This window comes from Penicillium citrinum (genome assembly GCF_028827155.1).
Source record: "Penicillium citrinum strain IBT 23319 chromosome Unknown utg000008l:1.0-2707905.0:1.0-2709502.0, whole genome shotgun sequence".
Lineage (NCBI taxonomy): Eukaryota > Fungi > Ascomycota > Eurotiomycetes > Eurotiales > Aspergillaceae > Penicillium > Penicillium citrinum.
Genome location: NW_026622693.1, coordinates 2,351,434 through 2,375,568, shown reverse-complemented (window position 1 = coordinate 2,375,568; position 24,135 = coordinate 2,351,434). Strand labels below are relative to the sequence as shown.

Genomic DNA, 24,135 nt, shown 5'->3' with positions numbered 1-24,135 from the left:
AGACTCGAGTAATACCAGATGATTTCCAAGCGGGGACAACCGATGTATCTCTCCACTAGGGCTGCGCTTCTTCGTTCAGGGTCCAGTTTGCTTCAGAGACATCCGAGAGACATCACCTACCAAAAGAAACGTACCAGCGAATACTTGGTAGTCATTCACTGATTTAGAAATTAAGAGCCACTTGCGGATTTTTTACTTGTTTTCGCCATAAGCTATTTTAAGCAATATCTTATGTTTTTTAATGCAGAAGACTGCATTTCCATCGTATTGAATAGCCCTACTTAATAGCGTTCTATCTCCCAGGAGCCGGCCAAACATCACTTTCCAAGCTCAGCCCTAATCACGACTTCCTATTTATTTATCTTTCCAACTATCACTTTCGTTAAATCCTCTCCTCATAACAATCACATCTATCATCATGCGTCTTCTGTCGATTGCCGCCCTGGCCCCTCTGGCCATCTCCGTTGCTGGTGAGTTCAACAATGTTCATATCATCATATCAGAAGCCCGTATGAATACTAATTGCCATAGGTCTCTCCGTCGATGAGCCGAAGAAGGGAGCTGAGATTGATGCTTCCGGTTCCTTTGACGTGAAGTGGTCTTCTGTCGAGTATGTTATCTATCTCTTTCAGGATTTCCCTTTGATAATGAACAATTGAATTAACATTCATCAGCTCCGATCCTTCAAGCTTCGACCTTTACCTCGTCAACAACGCCATCTACCCTAGCGTCAACAAGAAGATTGCTACTGGAATCGATACTTCCAAGGGCTCCTACACTGTTAAGGGCGTCGATGTCTCTGCCGGGTATGCCTTATCCTTGCCCCATTGATGAAGATAAACCATAACTGACTTCAAATATAGTCACGGCTACCAGATCAACCTGCTCTCCGACTCTACCCAAAACACCGGTATCCTGGCCCAGTCCCAGCAGTTCAACGTGACTGGTAGCTCCGACAGCACCGCTACTACCACCGCTACTACTCTCACTTCTTCCACCTCCACCGGTACTTCTACCAAGGACACCACCACTGGAACCCTGACCAAGACCACATCCGGTACCAGCACTGCCACTACTGGCTCCTCTGCTTCTTCCTCTAGCGGTATTGCCAGTGGATCTGTTTCCGGTACTCCTACTGGATCTTCCACCTCTGCTCCCACAGCTTCTCTGAACGCTGGTGGCTCCATCGTCGCTCACCCGCTTGCTGCTGCTGGTGTTTTTGCCGGTGCCATCGCTTTCGCTCTGTAAAATATTTCCGCCACGGGGAAATTCACGCAAATCGATATCACTGTTGAGAAAAATCTTCATACACGATGGATGGGAATGAGTGGGAGGACTGTTTTTTTATGATCTTTAAGACTTGTCTTTCGTTTTGCATGCGGTTATTGGAACATAGAAGGTATCTTAGATGCTGTTTATTTTAACGGCAGATTAATATTTGTGGTGTAACTTGCATTCTTATTTAGTCGGAATTTTTATTATCATTATTACCCATGAATACTCCATGAAAGAGAACAGTCTCACTGGATTAAACGAATAACAGCCATTCATCTCGATTTATATTGGTGTTATTTCTATGAAATACAAGGCTATCATTATGTTAACTTTACTTGAAGATGTTTTCTGGCTATTCTAATGAATTTGAACATGAGATTAATTAAAATAGTCATATAGCCTCCAATTCTTCTTGTGGTGTTTTTGTTGGTATGCCGTAGACCAACCTCATAGTTTCTTTCTATCCGAGGTATGATCTACTGACCAACCCAAGACAGCCCAGTTGATTTTCAATAATGACCTGTCCAGATGATCTTTTTTTTAGGATTCAAGAATATGCATCCCAATCATAATTTGCAATGCACCCTCTCAATTTACCACATGAACAAGATTATTGTATATATCAAGTGATCTTCTCATGTGACTCGCTGATTGGCCCGTGGTTTTTCCCGATTTCTCCTCTTTTTTTTTCTCCAAAAACAATCTCGAATCTCCACCTTCCGAGACTTCTCCCTTCATTTTGCGAGATCAGGTCTGTTCCCTCGATCTCTGTAAAATAATGTCAAAGGCTACATTTGCCGTCATCGCCGCAGCCAGTGCCGCCACTGGTGCTGGTGTGACAGCTCTGTTATACAATAAACCTTCCCGGCCTCAACAACAACAGCAGCAGCAACAACAACCGCAACAACAACTTCCTCCACCTCCCACCGGCGGCGTCAAAATTCCCACAACTCCAACACCCTCTCTCGCTGCTAAGGCAAATGGCCCCGTTGACCCAGCCGGTATTCTCCAATATGGGTTCCCGGGCCCCATCGCTGACGAACTTTCCACCCTCCCTCTATATGGCGCTTATGATCGTCGCACTCGCAATCCTTCCTGGGTAGCCGAACATATTACGCCTCAATCACTAGCAATGAAGAATGCAGACCGGAAACACAGTACTTTCGCCGAAGACACCTCGATCCCAGCTTTATTCCGTGCCAAATTGGCCGATTATTTCCGTTCCGGCTATGATCGCGGCCACCAGGTCCCAGCAGCTGATGCCAAATGGTCTCAAGAAGGGATGGATGGCACTTTTCTATTGAGTAATATGTGTCCGCAGGTCGGCGAGGGTTTCAATCGTGATTACTGGGCTCATTTTGAAGATTTTGGCCGCAAACTCACCACCCGCTACCCTTCTGTTCGTATCGTGACTGGTCCCCTCTATCTTCCCCATCGTGATCCTGATGGTAAATGGCGCGTGAACTACGAGGTCATTGGTACCCCCCCCTAATGTTGCGGTGCCCACCCATTTCTACAAGGTCATTTATGCTGAAGAGGGTAACAAGGTTGCTTTGGGTGCTTTCGTTCTACCTAATGCCCGCATTCCGAATGAGAAGAGTCTTTCTGACTTTGAGGTCCCTCTTGAAGTTGTGGAGCGAGCATCTGGTCTTGAATTCGCATCTAAGCTTGATCTTGGTCGTCGTCGTCGACTTTGTCAGGAGGTTAAGTGTGAGATTACCGTTCGCGAATTCAACAATGCTCAGAAGCAGCGTTGAAAAGACGCTTTGGTTAGTTGGAGGCGATACTTGAACCTTTTAACCATTTTCAAGTGTATAGATATCCTGTTTTCGTTTCTTTTGGCTTCATATAGATAGCCTTGTATATTTAGGTCATATACTAGCATAGTTTAGGCGTTCTCAAGCCTAAAGTATTAATCCAGCTTTATCAAATCGATACGAGTCAATTAGCTCCAAGATTCAGACGAGGGCGTTAACTACGTAGAAATTTCACGTGAAATGTCAAAAGCTCGGCGTTTTGGGGTATTTGAAAATAAAGAAAATCGAGCAAAAGAAAGAAGGGGAGGAGAGGGAGGGAGGGAGAGAGAGAGAGACTAGACGTCTGCTCCTTGTGGAATATTTGCATCAACTTGATGAGCGTCAGGCCACCAAAAATCATCATCCAACAATTCATCCAAAGTTTCCGAGTACTCCTCGACTGGAACATTGTCGAGAGGACTCTCAACAATCTCCTCAGAGCACTCTTCTTTGGGAATTATGGGAGCTGTCGTTTCCGTTTGCATTCGCATTTGCTGCATTTCTATGCCAATTTGGGCGGTTGGTCCATCGTCATCACTCGATTCCAAGGTCAAGTCAACGACCTCCAAGGGCACAGACTTTGGACCGGGTTGGCCTTGTTTTTCAAGCTTGCTTGGTATTTTCGTCCTTTTCAGAGCGGGGGCGCTTGTCTCGTCGTCACCACTGCTGATGGATATGAAAGAACTTTCGCGCTTGCGCTTTGATAATTTCGAATGTCCGGCTGTAGGCAATGAAGACGTGTGCTGAGGATCTGATGGGCCTGAGACGGTCCGGCTATTACAAGCATGAGCAAGATTGAAGGCATGCTGCAAGTCTTGCCTGGAGCGCTGGTCAAGGCCGGCTCGGTCTTTTACAGCGGACCCTTGGAATTGGCGTTGCTTGATATCCCTCAGAAGAGGAGCTTGCGCGACCTCTTCAGCGGAAGCATTAGGGTCAATATCCCGTGCCCAGCGCGCATAAGGCCCAGAGTATCGAGGCCCTTGGACTGGTCCATAAAGTGGATGAAGTTCCAGTTGGCCTTGGTTTAAGTAGTCTTGCGCGGCTGTAATGCCTGAAGGCTCCGTAGGCTCATCCAATTGAATTTCATGAAACTCAATTTGAGAGGGTGCGTACTCGAAGTCAAACATTGCTGGTTCAGGATCCGCACATGGAGCAGACGACAAGACTTGAACACCACCTCCATTATCACCCACGAGAAGATGTGCATAATCGGGCGAGAAGGCTGCGCTCATAACCGCATCTTGCAACTCTGCTGTATTTGCGATGAGAGTATCCTCAGTGGCGCGGCGAATATCCCATTGCTTGATAACTCCATCGGATCCGCCTGTATAGAACTGGTCGATCGATGTACCCCACAAGGCCACGCGAACACCTACGTCTGCATATTCTCGACGATATTCATGATTGACTGGATGGATAGGATCACCGTGTTGAAGTTGATGCAGGAGAGCACCAGGATTCCGCAAATCCCACACATATGTGCTTCCATCTGTGCAGCTGGCGGTCACAAGGTTCGACCCAATGGGGCAGAAAGTGACCTCGTTGATATCTACGGCCGGGCACGAGAAGGAATGACTGTGAATAGCTCTGCTGTTATGAGATCCGTAAGTATAAAGGTTGACGAGCGATTGGGTACCCGGTATAGCTGATTTCGTGTCTCGAACGGTACTCGCTGCCCCAAAGATGGGCAAAGAAGGGTGCCATTTGATATCGAATATGTTCTGCGAGTCTGGACTGAGCTTGATCGGGTTCACGAAAGACTCTTCGAGCTTCCACAAGGCTAGGTGACCGTAACGCGCAACATGGAAATCGGCGGGATCTTCGCTTGGTTGTACCATACCACCAACAAGAAGATTCTTGGTAGCATCGGAGGTTCCCCATTTCAGATTTGTAGGGGTTAGGTCGACATTCTTCTGAGCAGGGCCCCAAACGGTGTCTAAGTTTCGAAATGAGCCCTCAGAATCCAAATCCCAGAGCCGGAAGCCTTTTCGAGTTCCAGTAGCAAGCCGGTTGGGGAAATGGTTAGAAACGGACATAACCTCCACCGGAGCATCATGTTTGAGGGTTTGGGCACACGACACGCCTCGGCTTGTATCCCAAACCTTGACTGTATGGTCGAAGCTTGCTGTGTATAGTCTATCTCCAACCCATTCAGTCGACGATACCGTGGTGAAGAGTCGGGGATCATCAGTGCTAGCTGGGTTTAAGCGTGGGATGCAATGATCTGGCAATTCTCTCAAGCTATTTCGTGTCAAATCGCCAAGAACCAAGTTATTGCCCCGATTGTAGCAATCGCCAAATGTGGTTGCTCCCGTGACAAAACGAGTGCCATCAGGCGACCATGCAAGACAGATAACATCGTTTGAGGCACCTTTCCATCTCCGCCAGGGGGCAAGCTTCGAGAGCCTGTCGGCGTAGTATTTCTCATAATATCCATTGTTGGTGAATCGACCTCTCTGTCTTTTGAGGAGAAATCCTTCAAAATCCGGTACGTCGGACGAAACCGCGTTTGGTATCTCTTGCGGTGTCTGAGCCCTCCAGTTCGAAGTGACTAATGAGGTATGCGGTGGCTTTGGAGATGCTCTTTCGCTAGTAGCACGACTGCGAACACCGGTATTCGAGGATTCTGACGGTTCCAGTTCGAGTCCAACGAGTGCGCGAACGTTATAGGTCTGGGGTTCATTTCTGGCGCGGTGGGAACGGCGAGGCGAGCCTTTCGGGACCAACGGGGTATCTGAAGAATCTCCAGAAGACTGGTATTCAGTGGATGATCCGCGTTCGCGGTGGCCCCGATTGATGTGTTGCGAAGGGTTTAATGGTCGTGTTCGGTCCCGAGCTGGAGCTGGAGCCAGAACGCGGGCTGGGGGCCGAACCGAAGCGTTTGTCCGGGAACTAGGTCTTTTTTGGGGATGATTCACGTTGTTGGCTGTGGCCGCCTGGCTAGCATTGCTCAAGGTGGCTGTTTTCCGAAGTTGCTCTCTGGGAGATTCGCGAGATGCAGCCTTTGATAGTAGAGGTCTTTGGCGAATGGGGGAGGCATTGGAGATGGTCGAGGGTGAGTGAGGTGAAAGAGAGGGCGGATCTGGGCTGGGATTCACGAGTTGCGGAGCAGAGGGCAAGACGAATGAACTTTGTTGCCAATCCGTATAGGTTGTCGCTGCTATCTTTCTCTGAGCGTCTGAGATTGGTAGTGTAACCGAATCATTGCTACCCGTAAAGTAACATTCTGTATTTCCGCTGGATGGATATTCCGTCCCGTATGTGAAACGATAGAGAAGCTGCTCAGCTTCAAATGGGATATTCCTAGGGGGGTTTGGGTCGTGAAACGCGACTTCGATATGTTGACGACGCGTCGAACATGACGATGAGAATTCATGGCTATCGAGGCTCATTGTGAGTGGGTACAATTAGGTGTAGGTCCAGAAGAAGGGAGACGTGTTACCATAATGTAGAGTTGAAGATGTTTTAGGAGTTTAACATATGTCACAGGAATGAGCCTTCAAAGATCACACCTGAAGATCAAGCGATCGGCGAGATGGAAGTGGAGTGAAGGCTGAAGTTGAAGTAGACGCGCGGGAAATTCTGGGGAAATTGGCCTCAGGCAGAAATCAACCGTCCGTTTAAAACACTACATCTACATCTACTGAATATAACAAATTATGGAGTGTTCTAAGTAAGTGTAAAACACGTATTGACTATTGACATTATTCGTCAAAAAAATCATGATCTAGAATTGATAAATCACAGCCGTGGGGTGTGTGGGACTCGGAGTATTAGCTAGCAATGGTTATCATAGAAGCGAGTATTATAATCTACAGTACTACCTAGATCGGAGGCTTTGTAATGAGCAAATGAGTCGTTTGATATTTGGATCATACGACAGCAGGTAAAGACATAATCAAAGCCCGGATTCACAGAAAGACGGGCAATCTACTACTTTTGTATATCGGGACTGGAAGTTCTTCCAAGGTTCTTAGCTCGGACCCCAATAAAATTGCTGTAGATATTTGATAACGCCAGAGCTGTCAACTTGGATGAAAGACAATGTACATATCAGGGTATTAGGTGTAACATGCTAGTTTGCAGTGTGCAACTTGAAGTTGAAGTTGAAATTAAAATTGAATATCGGCGATTGTTCCGGGCTTTGATTTGATGAGTCAACCATTTAAACTATTGCCCCGCCCGATTTCTCGATATACTTTTATATCCAAGACCACTACACGTCTTTTGGTCAGTACGCTAAAGGCCAATATACAAGAAGGATTTTGATTTTCAAAGATTTGCTTTGTACAGATTGTACAAAGCTCTACTCCGAAACGCCACCATGGGCCAAGAAACCGTCTCTCCGATTCCAGCTAGTGCGGACTACTACGATCTTGGCTCATTTGGCCACACCATCACAACCACCAGTCCTGATGCGCAAACATGGTTCAATCGAGGCTTGATCTGGTGCTATTCTTTCAACCACGTCGAAGGTGCATATTGCTTTGAACAAGCAATTGCGCATGATCCGACCTGCGCAATGGCCTACTGGGGCCTTGCCTATGCCGTTGGACCAAACTATAACAAACCATGGGAGAAATTTGACTTAGGAGATCTGCATACCTCAGTCCAAAGAGGATACGATGCTTCACAAAAGGCGAAAGAACATAAGGGGAAAGCAACTCCCCTAGAGCAAGCTCTTGTGGAGGCAATCCAATATCGCTTTCTAACAAACAAGCCAGCGGAGGATTATCCAGCTCTCAATAAGGGATATGCAGAAGCGATGAAGGTTGCATATGACCATTACGGCCACGACCTGAATGTTGCTACCATTTATGCCGATGCATTGATGAACATGACTCCCTGGGCCTTATGGGATTTGTTCACCGGCAAACCAAACCCCAAAGCACCCACTTTAGAGGTACAGACCGTTCTGGGAAAAGCGTTGTCGAAAGAGGACGAAGGTGCTTACCAGAATCCCGGACTCCTTCATCTTTACATTCATTTCATCGAAATGTCTCCGACCCCAGAGCTGGGTATCAACGTTGCAGATCAGCTTAGGGGCCTGGTGCCAGACGCTGGTCATGTTCAACATATGCCCACTCACTTGGACATCCTAATTGGTGACTGGCGAAGGTCCTTAGACTCTAACTACAAATCAACCCTGGCCGACGATAAATACTTCCACAAGTCAGGTGCCAAGAACTTCTACACCTTCTATCGACTTCACGACTATCACTCCCTGGTCTACGCGGCAATGTTCGCCGGGAAATCCAAGGCTGCGTTCGATGCGATCACTCGTATGGAACTTACAGTGCCGGAAGAAGTACTTCGCATTGAATCCCCGCCTATGGCAGACTGGCTAGAACAATTTATGGCCATTCGGATCCATGTTATGGTACGTTTTGGGAAGTGGGAGGAACTGAAGCAGAAGGAGTTGCCCCGGGACAAGAAACTCTTTGCCGGTACAACAGCAGCTACACATTACGGACGAGGAATCGCATTTGCTGCAACGGGTGATGTCTCTGCGGCTCGAAAAGAACAAGAGCTTTTCCATCAGGCTTGGGCCCAAGTCCCAGAAAGCCGTCGCGCGTACAATGGCACGATCGTGGAGGTCCTTAAAGTTGCCGCGGCAATGCTAGATGGCGAAATTGAATACCGGTGTGGAAATCACGCAAAAGCATTTGAGCATCTTCGTTCTGCCATTGATCTTGAAGACAAACTACCATACAGCGAACCTTGGTCCTGGATGCAACCTGTTCGTCATGCCTATGCCGCGCTCTTAATGGAGCAAGGACATTTAGAAGAAGCGGCCGACACATATCGTGCTGATTTGGGGCTGGATAAATCTGTGATTCGACCTCGGCGTCATCCGAACAATGTTTGGTCCCTTCAAGGATATTATGAATGTCTTGTTCGACTTGGAAGATCGGCAGAAGCGGCTATGATCGAACAGCCTGCCAAATTAGCTCTTGCGGTAGCTGATGTACCAATCAAGTCGTCCTGCTTTTGTCGCTTGGATAATTCTCAGGCACCGGATATGCTCAGCGGTAGTTTGTGCTCTGAAAAGTGCTGCTAAACCTGTTTCCCTTGTGGATTGGTGTTGGTGGAATTCAAGTCGACTTGGATAGTCCAACAAATTGATTCAAATATATACTGCAAGGAACATATACACTATCCATAGTTGTAGGCTAGTGGCGTGCTTGAATGCCCAAAACTCTTCAAGCTTTGGACTGATGAGTAGTGATACTATCAATTGTACGATATACTAGGTAGTATTAGAGCAAAGGCTTGTTCAGGGAAGAAAACAAATGATGTTTCTTGGTTGTATCGATAACTCCTCGTACCTGAAGTAGGTACTTCAATTTCAAGCAACTTGAACGCCTTAGAATAGCGATTGTGCAATATAGACAAAATCTAATGAATTCTGTAGTGCGACTATGCTATTTCAGCTAGTAATAAATCCAAAACTATATGATGTAGACATTATACTCCCCATGTGTGCTTATCATTTCGCGTTGATGCGGGCCGGCGACTCTCCGCTTTGAAACTCCGCGACGTCGTCTCCCGCCGACTTCACTCGGACACTTTAACAGCTCACTTCACCTCCAATTGTCCAACACTTCGATCAGATTTATTGACACAACTGCTTGAATATCCCAATGCCACACGCGCAGTGACATCGATCATCAATTACTTCCGTTCGGCCACGTTGCCGCAGACCTCCACCTCCCCGGAGCCATCATGTGCGCCCGTATCACCACTGAACATGTCGGATGCGCCACTGACAACCTTCTAGGACCGTCTTCTCCCTCATCATAATTAACAAGGCCGGTGGACTGATCTACCAGCGTGAATATCAATCTGGGTTGCGCAAACTCTCCACCAATGAATACCTTGTTCTCGCCGGAACCTTTCACGGGTCAGTCCAGATGCCCTCCCCCCTGTTATACTCCCCCAAAAGCTAACGATGTGATTATAGAGTCCATGCTATCACTCGCTCTATTACCCCCCAAGCTTCCTCTCGCTCCATCTGCTGCCCCCGCCGTCTCATCGCCCGGCAACACCAACTCTACCCCCGCCACATCAGGATACAGCTATCCCAACCCGGGTGTCCCCACGACAGGCTTAGAGTTCCTTGAGACGGAGAAATTCCGCCTGACTTGCTTCCAGACATTAACAGGGACCAAGTTCCTGCTTTTTACTGATCCTATGACTGGTAACGTGGATACAGTTATGAACAAGATTTATGAGCTATATTCAGACTATGTGATGAAGAACCCCTTCTATCAACTGGAAATGCCTGTGCGTTGTGACGCCTTTGATAGGCATCTTGGAGCGTGGTTAAGAGGACGGACATAAGCTCGGGCGGAATTCAAGCATGAAGTGGAATGGCTGTATATTCCAGAAAGCTGGACTGATGACCTTACGAACTAGAAATATTTCCCCCTTTGAAACAGTTTACTTTTATAACTCTGGATCCTAAGGGGATCATCATGGACATGATGATCGATCCCCAAATGTGCATAATACCAATCGCATCAATATTTTCCTTTAAAAACGTTCTAGTAGACCAACTTGTCTACAAGTAGACAAGATGTCGACATTCGATTATACAGGAGAGCATAAAAAAACAAGCAAACGCCGGGTATGCATCGAATCGTTTCAACCGAGATGGGACGGGGGGGATCTACGCAGTATCCATCTTGTCGTCGTCTTTCTTATCTTTGCTAGACTCGCCCTGTCCTTCTTCGGGAATGCCACCCAGGTCTGTCTTGCCCTCAGCCTCCTCACGGTCCTTCTTCTCCTTCTCCTGGCGATTTTTCTCCTCCTCCAACGACAATCGAAGAGCAAACGCAAGCTCAGGATCTTCTTCAGCCGCATCCTCAAAGTTGAATCCACCAGCGTCACCTCCATCGCCGCCACCGGATGCACCAGCCGCACCGGCATTCTCGCCGGCCAGGATCGGGGTCTGTTGAAGTTCCTCGCTCAAGAGATGAGGACCCGGCGGGATGATTGCCAAATAGGAGCCATCACCACTTGATACATTATCCACAAAAGCCTCCAATTTCTTGGTCTGGTCGGATTCGAGGTCTCCGAATGCCACCACGTCGATGGAAACATTGTTCTTCTTCATCTTCTTGGCCAGCTTGACCAGGGTCTTCTCATCTTCTTCAATTGGGGAGCAGGAGAAAACGACGATTCGTTGTCGCTGGGATTTCTCGGAACGGTGCTTCAGCGCCAACTATAGTAGATGAATGTCAGTGATGCACCCAGACAAGATAGCTAACTCGAAATCCAACTTACCCCGGCAACCTGGATACTGGAGCTCAGATGCGATGTGCCATGGATCTTAGTTCGATGCAGACCGGAAAGAATGCTACCAAAGTCCGAAGTAAAGGTCGATAGCACCTCAGGGCCCTTGCCGCCCATACTCATCAGACCGACCGCCGACTGTGGGTGTGCGCGCATCTTCACACTATGAATGATGCTCACGGCATCGACCTGAGCTTGCCACCGAGTTGATCTGCAACAACTATAGTTAGACGATGCTGCTGGTTTGGTCTGGGGTAGAGCTCTCATCTCACGTGTAATCTCCATTGCGACTGCTTTCGCTGTTGTCGACACTGCGGGCAGAGGGTTAGCAGGGTTATAGAGACTCAAGGAAGAAGAATTGACGAACATGATCATAGTAGCTTCGAGTGACATGATGGCGGGTTAATATGAAATAATGTGGGGGGGGATTAGAGGAAAGGTGTTGGAAGGAGAAGAGCTGCGATTGTTCCGGTTGATGACGAGGTCGGCCAAGCTCGTATTCTGCCACCATTCTCCGCCTTGAGGCTTGTTTGTTGTGGGAAAAGCAACTCCGCACTGCTTTTCCCTCGCGCTTTCAACTTCACCTCAAGTTTACGCCACCATTTTCACTTTCTTCTGGTTTATTTGTCTGATTGTCCACCATGGGTACTTTAAAGCGAAAGTCTCCTGAATTTGTCAACGCGCCAGATGCTACGCCAAGAGGTCCTCCGGCCAAGAAGATGCGCTTGACGCAGGGACAGAAGCAAGCCTTGATTGATAACCTACAGCTTGAAAGTATGTGGTAACAAGGAAATATGGATGTTGGTGGACATTTACTAATAGTATTTCAGTTACTGAGAGAGCTCGCAAGCTTCGATCACAATATGCTTTGCAGGCAAATGACCTGCGTGCTCGCATCGAACGACGCGTCAATCGTATCCCGGTTTCCCTTCGCAAAGCCAATATGGGTGATCTTTATGAAAAATACAACGCTCAGAACTCAACGACCTCACCCTTGAGAAAGCCATCTCCCGCGAAGTCCAGAGTAGCAACGAATATCTCCGTGGGTCCAGCATCGCCCGCCGGTCGTGCTCGACGTACAAGGCAAGACAACCACCTCACACGCTTGACATCCCTCACTAACAATTCATTACAGTAACGAAGGATTTTCCGATAAAGAGAATGCACCGGCGACTGGTGAGCCCGAGGGATTGAAGAACCCTAAGCGTCGCAATAACACCAAGGCAACCGGCGGTGCTTCACGCGTCGTCTCCCAGGAAGTGCGTAGCAACGACCAGCGCATTCTTTCCCCCCAAATCTCTCAATTCTCGCACATACCCGCAATCACCCTTCCGTACATCACCCGAAAAGGGTCAGCCGTCATACCTGTCGCGTCCAACTTCTCCACTCAAGCCATCGAGTCCACTTCGAGCAGCTGGCCCCGGATCACGTCCTCGTGGCGCGACAACTTCGACAGTCAGAGATGGTCTCCAGCCCGTGCAACCAAAGAAGACTACTGCTCGCTCTGCGACTGGCCCCAGGGCGGCCGTCAATAGCCCCTTGCCTCGCCCAGCAACTCGCCAAGGCGATCGTCGGAATAGCAACGGCTCTACCGCATCATCTGGCACGACCGTCACAAAATCTACTCGCGCAGGCGCCGGTACCCGCAAGGCGACAACAGGCACTGCTTCTGCTACAAAGAAACCCGCCGTACCTCGCAACCAGACAGCTTCATTGGCCGTGAAAAAGACCGCCGCCAGCGCCGCATCCGTACGAAAAACCACTGCCCCCGCAGCTCCAGCAGCAGAAGCAACAGGCCGTGGAACCCGTGCGCTCCGGAAGCGCGTGTAGAGGATAGGTCGACTGAGCAGCATAAAATATATCCTTTACTGTTCGAGCAGTTGTAATTTTCAGCGTTGGAGTCTCACCGGTCATGACCATGCGATCGGATCTGGAGTTTGGGTTCAATTCTTTACCTGGGATGGGGTCATAGTTTAATTCTCTCTTTTTGGTTGATCTTCCAGCCTGGCAAACCGTTTCGATTCCGCAAATACAACATTTGAATTATTTGAATGTATTTTTCTCTGGAGAGCTATTCTGTAGAGTACCAGTGCCAGTGATAGGCTGCTAGACTGGAAAAATCTGGGCACTAAGTTATTCGTTTGTACTGTACCGATTATATCAGTCCGGCTTAAAGATTAAATAGCCTCTGCGCTAACCCTAATCTTCAGGTTGCTATCTTGCATACTATCTATATCTAGTATACACAACATGCAAACTACTACAAGCATGGAGACTCAAGCAAAGATGTTCCAAGTTCAGGATTCCATTCTGTTTCTGTCTCAAAATAACCTTGAAATACGAGTCAATGTTGCCGGGTTGCATGAGCCCTGCTAGTATCAAAATGTGGTTGCAGGGACTATTCAGCGTAGCTCATGACTGGGTAGCATAACTATCTGTCCATCTCCATCCAATTGGAAATCTAGATCATCATTGCCATCAGCATTATTACCTCCTCCGTCAACTTTCTCAAATCTCTTGGTCATCCAGGACCATGATATTGGCAGACCTGTTACCAACGCGGTTGTATGGTCTTGGAATGGCATCAAATTCGAATAATCAGATACCATACCAGGAAGTAATGCCTTCTTCCATTGATTGATCAAAGCTTTAACACCTGCCCTCGGTCCAATAACTGTGTCATTTCCTCCGTAAAAAAACATCAGAGGGAACCCCGGACGGGTCTTTTTTGAAATGTGTTGACCCATCACGCCCACCTCGGTGATTTTATCTTCGAATTTATCGAGGAAGTGATCCCCATTGTGGAAAAACGCAGATATGTTGGTATGCTCAAGATTCGGAACAAGGGTGTCCCCTGGATAAGAGCACCTTGACAAGGCATGAAGGAACTTCTTGTCTTGATATCCCTCCGTCTTCAAATCACCACGCATATATTCATTTATTTCCGGAAATGCGTTCATAAGTCCGAGCATGGCCCAGACATTCAGTTGAGAGAGCTTTTTACCGTTGACAGCGTGGTAGGTTTCACGAATGTCTACGGGTGGTCCTCCTATAACTGCGCCGACAATGGGCAATTTCTTAGCATAATCATGTTTGAATTCTGTAGCCCACTCCGTCGCGAGGCCACCACCAGAATACCCGAACATAATAACCTTAGCATCGTCCGTGATGCCAGTAGTCTCCGTTGAGTCCAGGGCCGCTTTGATAGAGTCCAGAACCTGGTAGGCACTTTGAGGACCAACGGCGAAGGCAGCATTAGTGCCCTCGTAGTCGGGAATATTAAGGACAGCCCCCTTTTTCAGATAAGGCAATATGAAAGCAAGATTGACCTGATTCCAGCTCCTACCCCATCCCTCTGCTCCGCTTTGGAGTCCGTATGAAGGGGCACAGTTGGGGTCGGGGGAGTCATATGCGTCATGGAAAGAAATCACTCTGTTCATGTTGGGCTCTTCTGGAATAATAATCGTGGTAACCGAGGCATCTGGGTTCTTATTGAGATCTTGAGTTCTATAAAGTAGTTGGTATGCTTTGACCTCGTGCTCAGTGCCTGGTAGAAAAGCGCCGATAGTGACCTCTCGGGTACGCAGAATTGCACCTAATTCTTTCAATTTCCAGTCACCACCAATTTCCGCCTCGTCGGGAGGAAGATAGAAGGGATCGACGATGGGGAGCTTAGGCCCAGGGCAAGACTTTTTCGCCGCGGCAGAAGCATACTGGAACGTCAAAGACGAGAGGAGAAAGAGGCCCGATATGAACCGCATGATGGCTAAGACAGTATCTCGCAGACAGGTGAAAGGATTGTCTGGTGGGTTTTCTACCTCCGAGGGATAGAAAGGTATGAGTGCCTCATACTATGAGTATTTATAGCTCTATCTACTGATACGCCCAAGTCTTTTTCTGCTACAATATTGGCATTTCATTGCCACCTGGGTACTGGGACTGAAGTTGATAGATGCAAGGGCATAGCTGAGATAGTCCCAGCATTTGATCAATCTAGATTTGAAGCTGCTTGGAAGGGTATAAATTTTCGTCTATCATTCAGCAAAAGTAAGGATGAGCAACTTTCTGTTGCTTTCTTTTCTTATTGTGTAACTCTTCTCCGCAATGACTGACGCGGAGAGCCACTTGCGCTGCGTTAACCTTGTACATGTTTGAAGTGTGGGGATATTTTATACGAATCTCATTCATCACCTGGTTACACAATATGTAGGACTCAATGGGGCGCTTTGTAGAAATGTCTCATTAGAATGATTCTGGATAGATTGAAGATACTAGTATTGGTTAGCTAATTTTCAAGCGGTTGAAGCTTTGGGAAATGTTTGATCAAACGGGACTGTATTATATCTATATACTAGGTAGTAGACTTAAGTTTAATTCAAATTCGGATGATGGTGGAGGTGAAACAATATCGATTGACATAGAACGAGCTAAGGATCTTCAAAATACTATTGGTGTAACATAATGAGCTCATCATCTCAGTTGGAATTCCTCAACGACGCAAGGGCATACTCGCTGATGGCTTTGTGAGATTGGTATAATTGGAGGGCCTGATGTCACTCCTCATATTTTATTGCAGATGTGCGTGATGCTAATCCTCGTGCATCTGCATGAACTCATGTACAGATATGGGCAGGAATGGAGTATTATATTCAACATGATTTGGGAATCCAAATTTGTTGATTGGCGATTTATGGCAGCGTAGTAACCTTGATCGCAAAGCTGGTGAATATTTGAAAGAGGCATTTGGTCTCTTGATGCTCTATCGGAAAAAGGAAATAGAAGCCAGGCACGTGAGAAAGCTCTTCCTCGTGAGGTTTTACATCTTTGATAGTGCAGGGGCCAGCCGAGCCCGGGAATGTCTCAAAAAATGAAGTCGTATGAAGAGTATGTACCAAATTCATGGCCTAGAGTAGCTTTAAGAGATACCTTCCCTGTGGAATTTCAAGCGACAGGATATCCTTTGGCTTTGGGTGAATGTATAACATTGCCTTCTCGGTCATTCTGGAGGCTGTCCGAGTCCGAAAGGGGAGCTGGTCACCCATATTCGATACTTTGATCTCCCCCTATTCTAGCAGCTCTTCCCATTGTCCTGGGTATTTAGCACTGAGGTCGATGGCTAGGATACTCAAGGCGTAGCCGTGATAGGATTGATGTGTTATTCTGTTCCATGCCCACGCTGATACAGCACATGAAGCAGCATTCTCAACGGGACCTTGACCGATTGATGCGGTGTATCGCACACGCATCATCAATTCGGTAAGACCAGCATATCCCAACTACTGGAGATTGCTTGGGAAAGATAATTTCCAAGAGGAAATGACACCTGCACCTTCGAAGGGTGCATATTCTTCCGCGGTCCAAACCAGGTCACTAGTATCACCGTTCTCACTAGTGATAGCAGTTGATGTGATAGGAACTCGATTCGTTTGGAAGTGAACTACTGGTTGTGCAGCATAACTATCCGACACCTGGGATATAGACACTTATGATGCCGCAAAGTTAGAGTGCACAGCTAAACTTTGTGGGTGCTTGACAGATGTTGGACAGGGACACCGAGACTGATACAATACGGCGAAAATAGTGACCTGGGTAGACCCTATCAAACAGGAACTCTGAAAGTCCAAATTCAGATGCTCAGATTCAAGAAGAGACAGCATTGCCATAGGGTCAATTTCGCGCAGGGATATCACTTTGGTGATCTCAGTCTGCAGTCGCTTGAGATTTAATCATGGTGTTCCATCGAATACCAGCCCATCGTGTTCAGACTTCCAATAGTCTGCAGTCAAGTTTGATGATGGCTGATGTAGTATGCGTTGGTGCGCAGCCATATTATCTGCGGTTTGTGACTTTTCCATCTCTTTGCAAATAACAATTTGAAGCAATTATCAAAGTACAGAGACTCTTGATTGTATTTCATTATTGTTGGCGAGTAAATAGACAGCAGAGAAATTCCAAGAAGTGAAATCTCAAAAAAGGATTTCACTGCGTGACTGATATACAGGCAATTCTGAGCGAGGAACGAGTACCCCTAGATTGGACCCTGAGCCATCATGAAATGGTCAAGTTAGCCGGACTTTGTATGTTTTGCCGGTTCATGATTTGATTACGGTTTCTGGCTTTAGCACTCTTATAGAAGTGTCGATGGCTGAGGAGGGCCAATAAGGAAGATAATATTCTGTCTATAGAGTCTGTGTATAGAGTCAAGATTTCGAACCACTACGCTCAATCTTGCGTAGAATTCTAGCAGGGTTTCCGGCCGCGACGTGACATTCTGGGACATCCTGGATACAACAGAAAGAGCATAAAAGTCAGCTTATCACGATTTAGAAAGAGAATCCTTGGATAAACCGAGATATTTACCTTTGTAACCACGCTACCGGCCCCAATGGTACAGCCATCTCCAATAGTCACGCCAGGTAAAATGATAACATTTCCCGCGATCCAGCAGTCTTCTCCAACTGTGATCTCTCGACCCAATTCTGGTCCATTGGTTCCATTTCGCAAATCAGGATCCAAAGGGTGAGTACCGCTAAAAAAGCACACGTTGGGTCCGACTAGGGTCCGCGCCCCTATTGAGACGGTGCAAGTGTCGAGAAATGTGCAGTTGAAATTGATAAAGACATTGCTTCCGACCTTGATATTATTTCCATAGTCGATATTTATAGGTCGCTCGATCCAAGGATATGCGTGTAGAATTGCATCCTCCTCTTCCTCTGTCGTACCAGGTGATGGTAGAGGCTGGGGATCATTCGTGATACTATTTAGACAGTTAACATACAGCCTTCCGGTACACGGGCTAAAAAGCCATGGCAGAATGATTAAGAAATTTATTTGACTCAAATATCCACTCACTCTTTCCAGTAAGCTGCTAACTCTCGCCGGGTAAGTTCGCCTGCGCGGTTCAGCTGGCCAACAATACGCCCGCAACGTTTGCGTGCAGCAACAAGAGTGGGCGTGAAAGCATAGTAAAGCTCGCCTTGCTTCATGCGAGCTAAGTTTTCGTTTTCATCAATGTGAGTGAGCATTGTGGCTGGGTTAGATTCAATCGAGTAGATTCGAAGTAGGTAGCTGACTGAAAAATATCAAGCAACTTATGCATAAGAAAGTCGATGAGCTTCACTCGTGGGACACTTCCGGGTTTTTGTACCATGGACAATGTAGATCGGGGTTGATCTAAAAGCATTCCCATCTGGATTTCTAAATCTCCATCTTCAAGTGGACCATTTTCTATGGAGTAAACCAACCAGAGAGCTTTCGGTGGAGCGAATATCCATGATCTAGCCAGTTTGGGATTTCAATAGCCGCGCCTGTGGATCAAATCCGTTGCAGAGGAGAGTTGGATTTCTAATAAAATCGGCATGTTGTTCTGTATAATCGTGGCAGCATCTTCGAGAACTTCGAGTGCTCGAAAATTGAAGTCAACTCTGGAATCTTGAGTTCTATTCATGTAAAGAAATTTGGTATCCGAACAGGCAATCAATTTTTGTTGTACAAGACAGTGTCAAGCCAAAAGGACAGGGCAATTATTCCAGGGTGTTCTAATGCCAGATGACCCCCAAAAATTGGAGGTATCTAAAATACCTTGTTTCGGAAATTTATCACCTTTCCACTTTTCTTGTAGATATGCCGCACTTTTTGAGAATACATCAGATTGCCACTCATCGTGTATTTGAGCCAGCCTTGCCACAATAATACGTTGATGATTTGCATGCCGGGCAGCAAATCCAGCCACAACGAGAGGCCAGCTCAGAATGCTGTGTGACGGTGAGTTTGGGGGCAGGAATTGCAACTCGTTGACAAAGTCCTCAACCAATCGGTATATTGTTAGATCTTCTTCCGGTGATGATGAACCGAGAAGTTTTCGAATATGAATTCGACATGCTAGACGGTAGAGCTCGGTCGTGATGATATCGTGAAGATCCCTCGTATCCGAGTCATAGCCGTTGCGTGCCTTATTACAATGACCAGAGTCGAGATCCTGATCAAGTAACATTAACTCCGCTCTGGCAGTAGACACCTCGACGGGGATTTTAGATGCCAACTTTAGGGCCAGATTTGAGGTACGGTAAATGGCGACGAATAGTACCTGAGAAGTTCCCATGATATGGCCGGTTCGAATATACTCGATGACGGATGGGGCGTCAAAGATAGAATGGGCTTGATGAAGGGGTAATTTAGGCCCTAGAGAAAATGAAGCCAAGGCGAAGAAATAACAGAAAGCCTCGAATAAGAAGCTTCGCAGGCCGGAATTTCCGTTCGAACGAAAGATGCGGTTTTGCAGGAGAAATACAGCGGCGTTGAGATGCGGAAGGATTCTTTCGCTCTCGGTAAAGTTCTGGGTCTAGTGATTATTAGCCTGAAGTTCCGCAACAAATCTGTATCAGACTTCACAAAAACGTACTTCATGAACACATAACAGAAGTACTGCAAGCGGCGTATAGTCTATAGGCTTTCGTCAACATTATTGCTCAAATTCAAGGCAAAGATATGGCCCATACCGGGAAGAGGGGTATCGGATGGAGAAACAATAGTCATCTCGTTTTCAATTGCTGTCCGTAAATAGGAAATAGTTTTTCCATAGTACTCGGCGGCAGCATATCGCATCTCAAGATTGCCACGATGAGTTTTTAACATGTCCCCCGAGGCTATTGCAAGAATGCAGTTGAAGATAAGAGGGCTGTCTGATATAGCTGGTGACAACCACGTCATAAATTCAGTTCTTTGTGGCCCTACTCTCGTCGATAGCCATCTTGGGCTTGAATCAAGAAAATGACCAAGTAAACGAGTCACGATGTCCGGGGTTAGGACAAAGAATACTTTCATCATTCTTTGAACCTCCTCGGGCAATGAGTTACGAGAGAATGACTGTTGCCGAATACGACGTCTAGGCCTCGATAGGGACTCACTAGGTTCCCATCGACATTGTAAGTGGTTGCGCTGGCATGCTGTACACGACGGCCGGCTTTCATCACACTTCTTCTTTCGCCGGCGGCACGTCAGACATCCCGTTCTTGTTCGCCGGGGAGACTTGGCGGGCGTATCATTGTGTCGGGGGGTCTCAGCCGATAGATCTGTTGGCATAATGGCATTTAAGCCCGTGTGTGTTGAAAGTACACTATGTACACTTCTCCAGGGATGAACGTTTGATCGGCCGATTCCGGCGGGCGCGATTTGGGGTTATCACGTGGAAATATGCGCCGTGCAGGTGGCAATTACTTCCATTTCTTGGGTAATTAATTGCTTCAGTTTGGCTTAAGAAGCTTGATATTGATGTTAAGAAAGAAAAAGGAAAAGATGGAAAGAACGTCCAGGTGATACTCAGAATGCCTCATCCAGCAACCGTATATCTATCATTGGTATGGAGGGATTTGCACTCAATGACAACCGATTTCAACTATAATTGAGTCATCATTCCCACAATACCGCAATTTACTTAATTTTGACTGAACGGTCTGAACTGGAAAATATACCAAATGAAGATAACTGCCCCATTCTAACCTCCATTGACCATTGTCTGAAGTTTTTACTCCAGTCACTAATACTTATTTGAACAAGAATTACCCCGGCTCTAAGATATCAGGCGTGATGAGGGTGAATTGTTACATAGCTGTAAGATCTCGCGATTCTGATTCTACGGCTTTCATAATGCTATTTATATGCCACATTTGCAGCATACCCATTATAGAGAGTAAGCAAAGCTGAATTTCTCAGCCAACGGCCAGGGCTGTTCTAAAAGGGACAGCGGACCAGCCACAACACTTTCCGCTGTTGGCGAATGGGGCTCATCCGCAATATTGCCATGATAAGTCTACCATCTGTACCAGGAAGTCCAAAAGTACCGGAGAGAATCCTCCCCAAAAGAACAGACGCAAACAGAATAGTTCGCATTTTTGATGTCGTTGGGAGTGAGATTGGTGTGTAGAGTGGGATTTTGAGGTTGGTTATCACATTTTCATAGGCAAATGGGGAAGGATGAATGAACGGATACTCGACATATAATTAGCAACCATGTAGGGTCTGTTTCTACGTCAGAATGACGGGGAATAATTAAAATACTCTTTGGAGAAGCCTAAGAATAGTTCGAGTGAAAATGACAGCCTCACTATATCGGGTCTCAACGGCATTCGGGTAACCTCCCCAGGAAGTTCTAACGCCGATCTAGTGTCGATTATACAGTATCTCCATGAGTTTCTAACTGGATTGCTAACTCGAGATATTCTTTTGAAATTGTAGCAGCATGCTAGTAGCATACTACTACTAGGCTAATAGTAAATATGTCAATTGAAAGTTAGTACCTTTCAAGTCTATACCTGAGAGTTTCAATATTAATTCGCAGTGGATATCCTTAAGAGAACAGAGCGTTTAGAGCCCCAAGAAGCTCGCCGTTTGTATGTAGCTGTTCTCAGATCTCGTCGTGGGTCATTTAAGCATCTCGATTTCCGAGAGTAGACTAGTAAGAGAGAGGTGGAACAGAGGCCCTTTCAGGAGGCTCGGCCACTGCTTGAAAGATACTTTCTCCGGTAAATAAGTGCAGGCCATGTAATCAGTGGCGCTTTCTCTCGCACTTTTATCCATAAAGATGTCGCTTTGGGACCAATTCGAGGCAACGTCTTGGGGAATGCTCGTGTATTCTAGTAATTGGAGGTGATTCATTTAAGGTAATTAAGTGGAGCGGTATTGTGATTCTTCTTAGCTATCTGAAAGAAAGAAAGAAAAAAAAGAAAGAAAATGTTCTTTCCTTCATCTCCACTTGGCAAATTATGTACTGAACTCCTTCCATCGAGGATATTGCGCCATGCTCATTACGATCGACAGGCTTCAATTTCCAAGGGCTGATAGGTTTAGAGGAAATAAAGATAACAGTTTCGATGATGATACGAACAAGCCTGTCTTTTTTCGCAGTCTGGCTATTCAAGTATCTCAAGAAGATTGGTGGATGGAGAGTTTTCTAGTAGCGGTCGATCCCGTCATGGAATATAGGAGCTGGATGGAGAGGATTGGTTGCATGGTAGATGGGCGTGTTACTACGATAAACTTTTGAAGAGATGAGGGTAAATGTTTGAATCCTCTCACTACTGGAAATGAGTATTCTCTAGCTACCGAATTTCAGCATTAGGCTTAAATTGACTGACAGTGCTTAAGCTTCACCCCATCCATTCAGCCCCAACAACTCAGGAATCAACCGGGTTGTTGTAAAATCTAGCCAATCCTGCTCGAGCTGACCCACATTTACACTTTCACCGGACGTGAACAAAAAGCGCGTTATCAGCCACCCTTCTGCACGACTCTCATTCATCTTTACCAAGCGACTCAATTTTGCCTAATTCTTAGAATCGCATCAACTCTCGTTGCCACATGGGTCGCGGCAGTTAATCCTCTGTCCACAATCACAGCCATTTGAGCGTCCGTATATCAATCAATACCTCAACATGGATATCAGCTATGATCCGGCCCTTATTAAGAGTAAAGTTATTCTCATAACAGGAGGCGCATCCGGGTTTGGCGCTGCTTTCGCCGCTCGTTGGGCCTCTTCCGGGGCTATCGTCATACTTGGCGATATCAACTTATCCGGAGAAGAAGTTGCCGCGCAAATTCGCCTGGAGACGGGGAATCAAAATGTTTATTTCATTCATTTGGATGTCACTTCCTGGACATCTCAAGTGAATTTTTTCCGCGAAGCTCTGAAATTTAGTCCCCACGGTGGAATTGACACCGTCGTCGCGAATGCAGGAATCAACAATGCGGAAGAAGCTCGTGTCTTTGAAAATCCCAACATCGACTATTTGAATGATCCTAGTCCTCCAGCTCCAAGCTTCAAGACACTTGATATTAATATCACAGGTGTTATGTATACGGTGCATCTGGCATTGTACTTTCTACCGAAGAACCCAGGTTCCATCTCTTGTTCTTCGGATTTCAGGTCCAACTCGGAATTAAAGAGAGATAGACACCTTTTACTTCTGGGATCGGTTGCAAGTCTACACCCACTCATGACGCAAGCCCCATACACGGTCTCAAAGCATGGAGTGCTAGGACTTTTCAGGTGCCTGCGGATATCAGCCCCGGTGAATGCGGGTGCACGCGTGAACATCATCTGCCCGTATTATACAGATACACCATTCATGCAGGTGCCTCCCCGTGTACTTCTGGCGGGAGTGCCACTTGGAAAAATTAACGACGTAGTCGATGCAGCGTCATATTTGGTTGCAGATATGTCATGCATGGGCCGTTCACTGGTTACAGGGCCAAGACTAAGACTTGATACTTCGAGTGGAGAAATGAAGCCATTGTCTAAGTCAAGTAGTAGCCCCCAAGACCAGGACGGTATTTCTTATTGCAGTGATCTACCTAGCAATGATGGTGATAGTTCACGGGAGCAAGACGGAGCAGTCTGGGAGTGCTACCTTCATGATATGGACCCCGCAGATATTTTTACTCAACGCATGCTGACAGCCGTCAATGCGGCTGTTAAGGCGAGAGGATGGGCTGGCTGGGCATACGATATGTTGGGTGCATTAACATGGCCAGCTCGTCAGTGGTGGAATCCAAGACGGTAGGATGTGAAGGCATGTTTTAGACTGGGAGGGAGGGCTTTTATATTTTGGACATAAAGTAATCTACCAAAGCGATACGTTCTGCCCTGGAGTACCTCCGCATTGCATTATCTGCGGCCATGCCGCTCAAAACCAATCTTCTCATCTAGACGGTTGTAGAAATGTTTATTGACAGAGAGCCAAAAAAAAAATGGATGGAAAATATTCACTTT

At 46.7% G+C, this 24,135-nt stretch overlaps 11 protein-coding genes across 11 annotated transcripts; 6 read left to right on the top strand and 5 right to left on the bottom strand.

The window, feature by feature from the left end:
* Positions 1-418: 418 nt before the first annotated feature.
* Positions 419-1,248, top strand: N7469_009334 (GPI anchored serine-threonine rich family protein; the record flags this gene model as incomplete). The annotated part of the gene is made up of 4 exons (XM_056648252.1): positions 419-470; positions 532-610; positions 675-806; positions 864-1,248. The coding sequence occupies 4 exons, from the start codon at positions 419-421 to the stop codon at positions 1,246-1,248; spliced, it is 648 nt and encodes a 215-aa protein (XP_056498017.1).
* An 805-nt stretch (positions 1,249-2,053) lies between these two features.
* On the top strand, positions 2,054-3,032 carry N7469_009333 (DNA/RNA non-specific endonuclease; the record flags this gene model as incomplete). The annotated part of the gene is made up of 2 exons (XM_056648251.1): positions 2,054-2,746; positions 2,796-3,032. The coding sequence occupies 2 exons, from the start codon at positions 2,054-2,056 to the stop codon at positions 3,030-3,032; spliced, it is 930 nt and encodes a 309-aa protein (XP_056498016.1).
* A 335-nt stretch (positions 3,033-3,367) lies between these two features.
* On the bottom strand, positions 3,368-6,463 carry N7469_009332 (WD40 repeat domain-containing protein; the record flags this gene model as incomplete). The annotated part of the gene is made up of 1 exon (XM_056648250.1): positions 3,368-6,463. The coding sequence occupies one exon, from the start codon at positions 6,461-6,463 to the stop codon at positions 3,368-3,370; it is 3,096 nt and encodes a 1,031-aa protein (XP_056498015.1).
* Positions 6,464-7,395: 932 nt separating this feature from the next.
* N7469_009331 (tetratricopeptide repeat protein) lies at positions 7,396-9,132 on the top strand (the record flags this gene model as incomplete). The annotated part of the gene is made up of 1 exon (XM_056648249.1): positions 7,396-9,132. One exon carries the CDS (start codon positions 7,396-7,398, stop codon positions 9,130-9,132), a length of 1,737 nt encoding a protein of 578 aa, XP_056498014.1.
* An 809-nt stretch (positions 9,133-9,941) lies between these two features.
* Positions 9,942-10,415, top strand: N7469_009330 (Transport protein particle subunit trs23; the record flags this gene model as incomplete). Its single annotated transcript, XM_056648248.1, has 2 exons — positions 9,942-9,975; positions 10,036-10,415. 2 exons carry the CDS (start codon positions 9,942-9,944, stop codon positions 10,413-10,415), a joined length of 414 nt encoding a protein of 137 aa, XP_056498013.1.
* A 328-nt stretch (positions 10,416-10,743) lies between these two features.
* Positions 10,744-11,762, bottom strand: N7469_009329 (proteasome regulatory particle base subunit RPN10; the record flags this gene model as incomplete). The annotated part of the gene is made up of 4 exons (XM_056648247.1): positions 10,744-11,298; positions 11,361-11,580; positions 11,642-11,680; positions 11,737-11,762. The coding sequence occupies 4 exons, from the start codon at positions 11,760-11,762 to the stop codon at positions 10,744-10,746; spliced, it is 840 nt and encodes a 279-aa protein (XP_056498012.1).
* Positions 11,763-12,010: 248 nt separating this feature from the next.
* Positions 12,011-13,199, top strand: N7469_009328 (uncharacterized protein; the record flags this gene model as incomplete). The annotated part of the gene is given in 4 exon segments (XM_056648246.1): positions 12,011-12,143; positions 12,200-12,445; positions 12,513-12,616; positions 12,630-13,199. The coding sequence occupies 4 exon segments, from the start codon at positions 12,011-12,013 to the stop codon at positions 13,197-13,199; spliced, it is 1,053 nt and encodes a 350-aa protein (XP_056498011.1).
* Positions 13,200-13,771: 572 nt separating this feature from the next.
* Positions 13,772-15,130, bottom strand: N7469_009327 (putative lipase; the record flags this gene model as incomplete). The annotated part of the gene is made up of 1 exon (XM_056648245.1): positions 13,772-15,130. The coding sequence occupies one exon, from the start codon at positions 15,128-15,130 to the stop codon at positions 13,772-13,774; it is 1,359 nt and encodes a 452-aa protein (XP_056498010.1).
* Positions 15,131-17,569: 2,439 nt separating this feature from the next.
* N7469_009326 (sugar O-acetyltransferase) lies at positions 17,570-18,394 on the bottom strand (the record flags this gene model as incomplete). Its single annotated transcript, XM_056648244.1, has 3 exons — positions 17,570-17,650; positions 17,730-18,126; positions 18,222-18,394. The coding sequence occupies 3 exons, from the start codon at positions 18,392-18,394 to the stop codon at positions 17,570-17,572; spliced, it is 651 nt and encodes a 216-aa protein (XP_056498009.1).
* A 476-nt stretch (positions 18,395-18,870) lies between these two features.
* N7469_009325 (uncharacterized protein) lies at positions 18,871-20,003 on the bottom strand (the record flags this gene model as incomplete). The annotated part of the gene is made up of 3 exons (XM_056648243.1): positions 18,871-19,710; positions 19,771-19,811; positions 19,868-20,003. The coding sequence occupies 3 exons, from the start codon at positions 20,001-20,003 to the stop codon at positions 18,871-18,873; spliced, it is 1,017 nt and encodes a 338-aa protein (XP_056498008.1).
* A 2,795-nt stretch (positions 20,004-22,798) lies between these two features.
* Positions 22,799-23,926, top strand: N7469_009324 (short-chain dehydrogenase; the record flags this gene model as incomplete). Its single annotated transcript, XM_056648242.1, has 1 exon — positions 22,799-23,926. The coding sequence occupies one exon, from the start codon at positions 22,799-22,801 to the stop codon at positions 23,924-23,926; it is 1,128 nt and encodes a 375-aa protein (XP_056498007.1).
* Between the last annotated feature and the right edge of the window lie 209 nt (positions 23,927-24,135).